Source organism: Branchiostoma lanceolatum, chromosome 12, assembly GCF_035083965.1.
Source record: "Branchiostoma lanceolatum isolate klBraLanc5 chromosome 12, klBraLanc5.hap2, whole genome shotgun sequence".
Lineage (NCBI taxonomy): Eukaryota > Metazoa > Chordata > Leptocardii > Amphioxiformes > Branchiostomatidae > Branchiostoma > Branchiostoma lanceolatum.
In genome coordinates, this window is record NC_089733.1 from 13,480,203 (window position 1) to 13,491,156 (window position 10,954).

General features: G+C 38.7%; 1 protein-coding gene across 5 annotated transcripts in view; it reads right to left on the reverse strand.

Annotated features, from left to right (window-relative positions):
* LOC136446493 (TBC1 domain family member 5-like) overlaps positions 1-9,912 on the reverse strand; it is an 18,719-nt gene extending 8,807 nt beyond the window's left edge. For 3 of the 5 annotated variants that reach the window (XM_066444879.1, XM_066444880.1, XM_066444876.1), the window contains exons 1-11: positions 9,842-9,912; positions 7,940-8,187; positions 5,584-5,719; positions 2,888-2,996; positions 2,281-2,370; positions 1,845-1,919; positions 1,525-1,592; positions 1,281-1,319; positions 892-955; positions 609-697; positions 59-109 (exon numbers count right to left, since the gene is read on the reverse strand). In XM_066444879.1, the coding sequence (XP_066300976.1) occupies positions 59-109; positions 609-697; positions 892-955; positions 1,281-1,319; positions 1,525-1,592; positions 1,845-1,919; positions 2,281-2,370; positions 2,888-2,996; positions 5,584-5,719; positions 7,940-8,024 (806 nt within the window). In that variant the 5' untranslated portion in view covers positions 8,025-8,187; positions 9,842-9,912. Of the gene's footprint in view, positions 1-58; positions 110-608; positions 698-891; positions 956-1,280; positions 1,320-1,524; positions 1,593-1,844; positions 1,920-2,280; positions 2,371-2,887; positions 2,997-5,583; positions 5,720-7,330; positions 7,390-7,939; positions 8,188-8,941; positions 8,969-9,841 lie in introns of all 5 variants that reach the window. The other 2 variants (XM_066444878.1, XM_066444877.1) reach the window with 2 other exon arrangements.
* Between the last annotated feature and the right edge of the window lie 1,042 nt (positions 9,913-10,954).

Consider the following 10,954-nt stretch of genomic DNA (forward strand, 5'->3'; position numbering starts at 1 on the left):
GAAGTGGTTTCTAAATCATTTTAAGTCTTTTTTAAAAAACTATAAAATGTTGACTTACTATGCATCATTCTCCAGGTACGCTGGGTCCAGTACAAGTCTAGCTATATCTCTGCAAGAAAAAGTAAGCAAAGTAGAGTCATTAACATGCATGTTCTCTGAAGAATCACAAACAACAGGCAATCAGGGATGGCAGACTTCACCCCCTTACACACACTGCTCTGTGATCCTCTCTGTCCCACAAACAAAAACAGCAGCACTGAGGATGTATGGCTGGACTGCATTGTGTACTGTAAATGCACTTAAGTTTGTGTGGTATTGATTTCGCAGTAGGGAGAAAATGAAGTGTTCACGGTGGTCTTAAGTTTGTGTATGAAACGATACTAGCGCTACAGCCATACTGTAGGTGGGCAAAAAGTTTCGCCGTGGTTTTAAGTTCGGGCTGAAGAGTTCACCGCGAAAACCGCGAACATAAAACCACCGCGAGCATTTCTGCATTTACATTTCTCAGCAGTCTCAGACACACACACGGACAGACAACCCCAAATCATATTTCACTCCCTTTGAATGGTATTGTTTCTGATAGACTTATTACATAAATTATAACTTACGGTGTGGTAGAAATTTCTGAAGCGTGCAGGAAGGCCTGGTGGTCACAGTGGAGAACAAAGATGACAGGAGCCAGGAGTTCATGCATTCCCTGGGAAGTAAGAGAAATCAAAGAGTTAAACATCTCGTAGAAAAGTGTAATGTACAATGATCTGATAATAAATTTTCTTTCCTCAAAGTACACATTATAAAAGAAATGTCAGTTCAGTTCTTATAGTCTAAATGGAGCAGATTTTATTTATACAGAGTCTAGCTATTAAAAGACAAGAAAAAGTCAACCCTGACCTGTCTGTATCCCAGTCTGATGTTCTCTCTGGCATAGCAGAACAGGATATTTATCATCATTTCCCTGGAAACAAGAGCAGAACATTGATCACTTACCACCATGGGAACAAGAACAAAATATTTGTCAATGTATACTGAGAAGCACATTCCACTTCCGTCAAAGCTGAAGCTCGAGACTGATATCATTGCCCCGAATACAAGAACAGTACATTCATTACAATTTTTCTGAGAATAAGAATAACCAAATATTTTGCATTATGAATACAAATGTAGAAGAATTATTATAGAAGTGAAAATACATTGTGTCAAGATATGCAAGAACCAGTAATCACAAGTACCTTACCTTACCTTACCATTATTTTGTGTAACTTTTATAATTGTCTACTTACCTAAGGTCCTTTTTCTGGAAAAATTCTATTTCTGGAAAGCTGGAGAGAAACACAGGAAATACAATATAGATTGAGTATCAAATCCTTAGAAATGGAGAACGGATTTCAGTTACTGTAGTGAAAATGAATAAAAAGTATGGCTTCTAAAATGTAATGCCAAACACTTTCTGGCCCCCAACTTACCAATATTCTGAAGTAATCAAAATGCAGAAAAAACAACCGATCGATGTTGATAATGACTTACGTTCTCCGGACGTCTTGACTTATCATTTCTCGCAACTCCTCATCCTTAAAGAACTGGTTCCAAGGACTCTGTGAAGTCAAAGAAGAAGTAAGATCAATTTTTTAAGAAAGCACTCAAGATCAATTATCAATATTCCAAACTTTACATATCCTCTAACACAGTTGACCTAACTTTTGCGTTAGAAAAACCTGGAGAAGAAAATGGAAAAGAAGCAGACTGATATGATAGAAAACATAGTACAGTAGACATCTTGTACAATATCATACATAATCTGACTACATGTAATGTGCATCTATTTAACAGTAAAATGAAATGTTCACCTCTTCCTCCTGAGACAGAGGGTTGCTGATGGCCAGGTCCAGTTCCTTAGCTTTCTGTCTTGGGTTCACAATGTGCTGAAGGAAAAGTAATTTAAAAGTGTTATACCACAGGCTAAGTCAGTTTTTAAAGTGAATATTGCACTAAATTTGTCACAGATTTTGTACGGAAGTCAGTGATTTAGTTTTTAACACTCAGCAGTTTTGGCAAGATACAATGTAAGTATAAAAGGGACAAGACCGTCATCACCCCCCCCCCCCCACACACACACACACAAAATTGTATTCAAAAGAGACAATAAATATTCAGTAGAAACCCTTATTTTTGAAAACCATCATGATAGTGCTGGGATTATGTACAGTATGATGTTCCTTTCTTTGGGGAAATCACTGAATAATGCCTAGTATTCGTAGAAATAAACATCAATGCACAACTCACCATGTCTCTGATGTCGTTATACATTGACCTCCACTGTTTGACCTTGTACGTCCAGTCTGACTGGGACTCAGGAATCACCTCAAGGAACAGCTGAGAAAAGAAAAGCATTTATTAAAGGATCAAACCTTCTGACATAGACAAATACTATAAAACACACTAATTTTCGAGTTGAGATAGTTTTTTATTCAGGCATGACAGATTTGATAATTTCAGTACTAGAACCATTTTCTTGTTTCAAAAAAAGGGAGTGAGCTAAGCAAAAGAGGTGGTTTAAGAGGTGGTTATAACTTATAGGTCACTGGTCATTATGTCATTGTAAACACCAAGGGAAAAGTAGGTTATTTAACATTCTTATCTTATAGTCAACTTAAACTGCTAGTGACATTGTTACAAAGTTGAAATTCCATCATTCCTACAAGTGTGTAATATTGGCTGATCAATAATCAAAGCATGGCTTTCTTCTTCACTAACCCATGCTTATGACATTTGCATATATCTAACCAGTAGGAATGGAGGCTTGTGATTGGTTGACACAGCCTGACTATGTGATGATGATTGATTGATTGATCAACTGATGGATTGATTATTGATGAGGAAGAGTTCCTACCCTCCAACAGACGCTCCTGAATCGACAGCTGCGCAGCTCGCCCCTCAGGGCCGCCTGTCGGACAGTCCGGATGTAGTCAGGTGACGTGAACAGTCGCTTCCACTCATCACTACAGCAAAACAACAATAAACAATTCGTTACAAACGATTAATCACTGCACCAAACAACAGTAAACAATTTGTTACAAACAATTTACCTGACAATTGAGGCATACAAAATTTCTGAATAAAAGATCTAATAGTATGTGAATTGTTGATGAAGGTTAGACATCCAGGTAATAAGTTAGATACGCCAAATGACATTTACTCAAGCAACTGGATAAAATGTTGAACAGACGTTTCAGACAGCATCTGCTGTGAAGTGTATGTGAATTGGTTTTGGCACTTAATGTCAACTCTGCCATGTAATCTACAGCTGTCACATAAAATCAAGACCTTCTCAAACACCTGTCTTGAACACCTGGATATCTTAAGTGTGCATACCTTATCTTCTTTTTCTGAGGCTGTCTTACTGGCACCCAGCGGATTTATGAGAATGGACGTCACATTCTAAATCTTCGTTACAATTCTTTGTTATAACTACTTTCTCAGTCACTGATGAAAGACAATGGATGCTATATGAAATGGCTGACTGTTCCAAGAATTCATCAAGTTGCTTGATTTATTTTGTATTGCGCTTCAGGGCTCGAAATTCATTGTTGGGAATAGATGCACTGGTGCACCAAACATAAAGATCACACAAAGAAAGATTTTTGCCTCTACTGCTTCTTCAATCTATACAATGTAGTTCTATAGCTAGCTTCACAATTTTAAAGAAGCAATCAAAACATAAGGTTATATTGCTTTTTCTGATACTTAAATGTCAAGACTATTCTGTATACTAGGGTACTCGCTCGTTCTCATTTGAATGTACAAATTGCTGTCGCCAGCCTTTACGACTTGATATGAGCCAAATTACGGGCACCATCGATGCTTTCACCATCATGTTTCACGAAAAATGCACCTCAAAATTACTTATGGATTTTGACTTCGAAAAAGTTATGGCGATGGGTGGCCTAAAGAGTCATAAAAAACGGCTGTCGCCTGGGGAGATGTGCAAAATTTAAAATGCAGCCGAGAATGTAACAATTCAGTTCATAGAATGACCGGATAACTGGTGAATCCAGCTACTAAGGCCCTCCGACAAATCACGTCAGATCGGTCCTGTCACTGTTCTTGTACGCTGTGCAAGGCGGTTTATGCCTGTCGCCCAAGACGGTAAGCTCCGTTACCGTTTAAAGTAAGACGTTCTTAATATTACGATATGCCACATATAAGGTGCCAACCTGTCGTTTTTATGACGACTTAAAGCTTTTGTGGCTTTTAAAAGGAACAAATAAGAAGTGTTTGCTATCAATTGTGGACCACCTCCTCGAACAAATGACAGTACAGTAATGAATGTAATCTCCGTTACCATTGTTTGATGCTCTCTGTGTTGTTAACAAGGCCTGGTGTAGGAACGCTGCCCATTCTCTAAATGCCCGTGCATACGTCCTTTTAATAATAAAAGATGGAACGCAAAAACGGAAATCCCTTTGAAGGAAAAGCCGAAGTTTTACTGTAGTAAGCTCCGTTACCAGTAACGGAGATTACACCTGTTGCGGAAAATACATAACCTGGCGCAGAACTTTTTGTAGCTGCACACCATAAAGAAAAAGCGTTTGAACTAGAATAGAAAAGAATAGATTCAACTGAGAGAAACCCCCTGTAGGGTTATCATATTCCAATTTTCTACTCTTTCTTCCAGATTTTGTTTCCAAAGTTGAATTCTTTTTAAACCTCAAGACAATGAGTAATCTATAGCCTTTGATATGTTTGAAGAAGAAAAGAAATCAGAAGTTGATCAATTACAACTTGGCGACTCACGTCTGGTGAACACGCCTTTTGGCGACAGTATGTAATCTCCGTTACCGTTTTTCCGCGATTCCCCCTCCGTTCCAAATGCTTTACTGCTCCTAAGCAGTATTAGTTCGCAACGTTGAATATTTTATAGATGTTGTAAGAGTTAAATTATTCGGATCAACGGAGAATCGAACGTTTTGCAAGAACTATCAGATTCCGTCTCTGTTAAATATCTCAAACAAGTCGAAATGCAAAGACAAATCCAGACAATATTAATCCTGAATGAAAAATTTCTACAGCAATCGTCAGCACGGCACTAAATTTGACAGACGTTTTACCAGAGATACTGACTCCTCAACTATAGGTTTTGAAGGCGATCTCACGACATGAAAGCTCCAAAATTGAAGTATCTAATTACTGATGTTCAACATTTTTTTCCGCAAAAATATGGCTAAACTCCAAGGACATCTAATCAAAGCTTAGAAAGTTTCGGCAACTTCCCATGATAAATTAGCTGTAATATTTTGGGGATCATAAAAGGAGATGTTCAGCTAGAAAATGAGGTAGGTTTGCTTGCAAAATGAGCTGATCAATTTTTCGACCCTAAAAATCGCTATTTTGCACATTTCATTGAGAACGAGCGACTATAATACTACCTTTAACCTGAGTAGAATACAAAAATATCTAGGTGAACTGGTGCACCATCAGTCAAAAATTAGGTGCACAGCTCCAATTTGGGGTGCACAAAAGTGCACATGCACCCAGTATTTCAAACCCTGCGCTTTGATACAAACATTCGACCATGAGATAAGGTACCTGTAAGAGTGAGTGACTGGAGCAGATGGTTCTGAGCTGTCCTCAAACAAGTTGTCCTCTATAGTATTAGAGTCCTCCTGTTCCTGGTACACCGGGTTACTGATCATCAGTCGATCATCCATGGTCTCTGTCTTACCTACATGTACACATGAAACAGTCAAACAATTAACAAAAAGAAGACACTTAAATACAATGCTAAACTTTCTTCCAACACTAAGGTATTCACGGATCAAATTTTTGACGACCACTGTCGCCTTCTTCGGGATCAATAATGACACTATGTTTTGGGATCAAAAGGAAAACTGTAAATAGGCCTAGACGAATGTTAGTCAAATCCCTCCTCAAGTATGGTAGCTAGTAAAAGTGACAATATCGTAATGAAACTGAATAATGACATGCGATAAGTGATAAATAAACAAATTGCTATCGAATGTATAATGTGTCAGTCACATTTACAAGGGGAGCCGTTGGAGGTGTAGCCCCGGCTGGGATCTGAACAGGGACACCAGCTTTCACTGTCATGCTACAATCACATTTCCAAACCAATGAACTATCCAGTAGTTTACAGGCCTTGTTTTAATGTTTTTACGATTAGATTACAGCTTGCATCCTGCATGTTTTTTCACTTCGATCTGGGCTGATTTTGAAAGTAATACAAATAACATATTGAAGTTAAGATTAACATATTTCTTGCAGAATTGCGAAAATTCAGCCTTAAAACTTTTAAGGAAATTTTCATACCAACAATACTTCTAGTGACATACTTAAATTTCAGGCTGAGCAACTTTTTTTCCAACACTGTACATGTTTTCTTCATACATGTACCAGTGAATGCTTTCTATTTTCGATATTTGACGCAATTCCCCTACAATCATTTATGATTCATATTCCACGTAACTCAGACAATTTGGTGACTCAGACATGTTAGTTAAGAAACATGTTATTCATGATATTCTACACAGGCAGCCACCATATCACCCTACAGTTACACCCACAAGGATTAATTGTATCTATTGGCTACTACATATTCTCACATGCACACTCCTACACACTAACGGTTTGAAAGAAAATATAAGAAAATATTCAACTTAAAAATATTTCACACAACGTTTTCTATGCTTGATGGAACAATGATTCAGGGCCAGCTGTTTATGGCTGCCTTTTTTTGGTTACAATCAAGAAGAATATACAAAATCATAACATATTCCCTAAAACTACAGTTTTGTTCACGTTTGAACGAATTGGTTTATGTCAACTTATCAAGCATAAAAAACATGTATATGTGATAACAGCTGGATTATTATAAATGAACAGACTTATGGATGAAAATGACAATGATCATCATTATCTGTTATAGGCCTAAGGAAGCTATGGGAAAGGTATTGAGAATGAGATACATGTAAAACTACCCAAGTCACCATGCCAAAAGCCTTCTTCGTAGCAATGATCCGTTCAATATTTTCCCACTTTTTCTTGAAAGATATGTAAAATACATAATTATGTATCAGACAATTGCCAAACTGTTTGTACACAAAAAAATATCACACAATAGAGTTACATTGCATTGTGTAAGAAATTTTGTTATCTTTATATTATTATTATAAACAGAAGGTATTTAATTTTCTTGACTCAAAATCTTTCAAAGAAGGCCTTTCATTGAGATGATAGAACATCTACTATGCAGGGGTTCCACTACATCATGCATGTCAGTCTAGTTGCAGGTGATTTGACTACTTTCAGCACTCACCGACTTACTGATACACAGATACAACGTCTGGACTTTAATACCTTCTGCACACTGTTAGTCTGTAAAATAACATTTACATTCAATCTATGCTGCAGAAATAGAGCGCTCTATCATTACTAGTAAGCATTATCTTTTGCAAGTCTTGAGGTATACAAACTTTCCATGGAAAGTTGGCCATCTGACACTTAGTGGACTGAATAATATCAATATTTAAGTTTACATACACACAATTTCTAAAGACATCGCCACACAAAAGCAACATTATTAAAAACTTCCAAAATTGAAAAAAATTATCATGAAGAAAACTGAACAATATCAAGTTGTTATCATTTCAATTTAAGAATCTTGGAGTTACGTAGCATCAACATTCAACTTCTAACATTGTCTACAGCAGCAGAAAAAAGGTATCTAATAGTCATACTAGTTTTAGCTCCAACTCTGTAACTGTAAGACAAGTAAGAGTATGATAATGAATTATAGATACGCCCTGATGAAAATTAAATATTGAGGACCACTGCAAAACACATTCTGTAAGACTAAGAGCATGCAGGGTGTATAACAATTCATATCAAAACAAAGGAAACATGTAAAACTTGTGAGTACACTTACCAGACAATGGATGTCCCCCATTTCCAAACATGTCCAGTGTACTGTGGATGTCATCGCTCAATCGCTGAGTCTTGGAGTCCGCCATGTTCTTAGAATTAGATTGTTGCAACAATTTCTTTTGAAGAAATATCTTTACATAGCAGCAGATGTCTTCCTTTTAGTGTTACGTGACGTTGTCAGTTTTATAGTGTCATAGAACCATTGCTATAGGCCTGGGTGTTGCATGTGTCCAGTCCAAAGGATTTCTCCTGAGAAAATAATGGTAAATGTATGAATGTTTTGTGCATCATTCTATTAGTATTACAAACAAGGCAATCAGAGATGGCAGGGATGTCCCTATAGCTCAAGTTGTAGTAGCCTCATAGGTGAGCTCCTGGTTCCAATTACATGTACAGTTGCTAACTGGGAGACCCGGTTCAATCATCATCATCATCATCATCATCATCATCATCGTGGTTACCCCCCAGATAACCCCGCGAGGGGCAAAGTAGGGGGGGGGGGAAGGAGGTCCCAGGCTAAGGCGGGCAGGCCTCCAGCCTGGCACGGTATGACTCAATGGTGGGAGCCGATACAACCGTGCCAGGCAGGGCGTTCCATTGTGGGATGGTGCGGGGGTAGAACGAATGTTTGTATGTGTCTGTCTGGGCGTTGAGAGTTTGAAATTTTAGATGGTGACTACCCCGGGTGCGCCCCTGGGCTGGTTTGAGAAGACTGTCTGCGTTTAAATTGATATGATTATTAACGAGTTTGTAGAAAAAGGTGAGGCGGGGTAATCCTGGGTAAGGACATCACGGTTGGGGCTTTTGAGAAGTATCTAAAATGGGGGTCCCGTGTTCGATGAGATGTCTCGAGCAAGTAAAAGGAGAAGTGCTTAAGCAACCCTCCCTGTGAAAATATGCCCTGCTACTGAAAGTGAAACAGCAAGGAAACTTACTGACCTATGTGCCACCAGGCACAACAAGGGTCTGAACGAATCAGAGATGGCAGACATTCCAAACTTACCCATATTACTTTGTGATCCTTTCAGTTCTGCAGACAGAAATAGCAGCGCTGATCAAAAGTATATGGCAATGCTGCAATGTGTACTAGTATATTGCGATTGTGAATTGCAGAAACATAGACTATATATACAGACAGACAAGCCAAAAATAATACTTAATTCCCTTTGGTTGACGTAACAGCCTTTGATTGTAATTGATCCAATTAGATTTAAATCAGAGTCCACATGCAAATTACCCTTGTTACCGAATGCATAAAAACAATGGGCCAGGTGTGCTAATCTTTACTTCTGCTTCACCCCAATCAATAAATCCCCATAAGCAAATTCTTTTTTAAACTTTAAACCCATATGATTTTTTTCTGCCAACACAGCTGAATATACTATAATATAATGTGACCTATGATAGCAAAAATTATGCAAGCTGCAGAGCATGTGTTTTAGGAACTGACGTATCATAACGTCATGTAAAACTTTAACTACCTAGAGCCAAAGTTAACTAGGTCAGTTAGCAGATTTAAATGGCAAAATATAAGTAAACTTTGAAAAGCCGAACATAGACGAAATAATACAACAGTATACATTATAAGACGTATAGCTTCAATAGCCTACTAAGGACATAATCAATTTGACCATATCTCTTAAAACATGTATTTCTCAGAGTCCAAAATTGTCTAAAATTTATTATGTGAAAATCATGTGATGTTATGTTATGTGCCCCCCTCCCCAATTTTACTGATGAACCGGCGATTGCATTGTAACGTTGCCGAACATTGCACGAAATCTGCAAAATGTCTGTATCTTCTACATAACAGCAGAAGCAGAAAAATCTTAGCGAATTGCATATTAAATGCAGAGATCGCATTGATATGTTTGAAGCAAAAGCGGAAGAAGTTTTTACTCACATCCACCTGATTCGGGCAAGATGGCGGCTGGGTCACGTGACGAGTTGTGTCATGTGGAGGGACGAACCATTTCTATCAGGGGTAAATCACTGTTTTCCGGTTGGGGATGTGAGTGAGTGAGTGAGTGAGTGAGTGAGTGAGTGAGTGAGTGAGTGAGCGAGCGAGTGAGTGAGTGAGTGAGTGAGTGAGTGAGTGAGTGAGTGAGTGAGTGAGTGAGTGAGTGAGTGAGTGAGTGAGTGAGTGAGTGAGTGAGCCTTCCCACTCTCTTTTTTCCTTATCTGTGAAGGTTTTTAATGTCTGTCGAAGATGGCCTTTAGTAGAGCATTTACGTTGCAAGGGCTCTAATAAACCGTGCATGTAAGTCTACTTGCAGGTGATTTTAGCACGCCACCTTACCGAAGCACAGATACAAGTTCTGGACTTTACTACCTTCTGCATACTGTTAGTCTGTAAGATAACATAATACATTAAATCTATTCCACATCAATATCCTTAAACAAATACCTATATTATACTTGTAGATTGAATGACCACCTGACACTTGGTCGGCAATCATTGAATTCTGTCTCTCTTTCTTTCTCTCTCTCTCTCTCTTTCTTTCTCTTTCTCTCTCCCTCCCCCCTCTCTCCCTCTCCCCCTCTCTCTCCCTCCCTCCCTCTCTCTCTCCATCTCTCCCACATCATGGCTGAATGCGGCATTTTCCGCAGCATTTGTTATCGTTCCATGTCGAGCAGGCTTGGCGGGAGTCCGCGCGGACGTACTTCAGGCACCAGTCCCGGCGGGATGCCTCATCAGTGGACAGTTTGCCTCTGCATTCACAACATAACAGACATGATTATAATTGTAGATTGAAAGGCCACCTGATGATACTTGGTAGACAATCATTGAATTCTTGACACACACACACACACACTACATATATCTTACCGGCATGTGAAAGACCACTCTTCGTCGCTTTCATGAGGAACTGTCCGCCACTTGGGACAATCGTGGTCCGATTCATGGCTGCATTTCTCACCATTGAATATTGGATCGTCGTAAATGAGGTCCTTTCTTTTGTCACCTACAGAAGGGTATAGAAGCTCAGACAGGTTATATGTTGCACTCATGGAA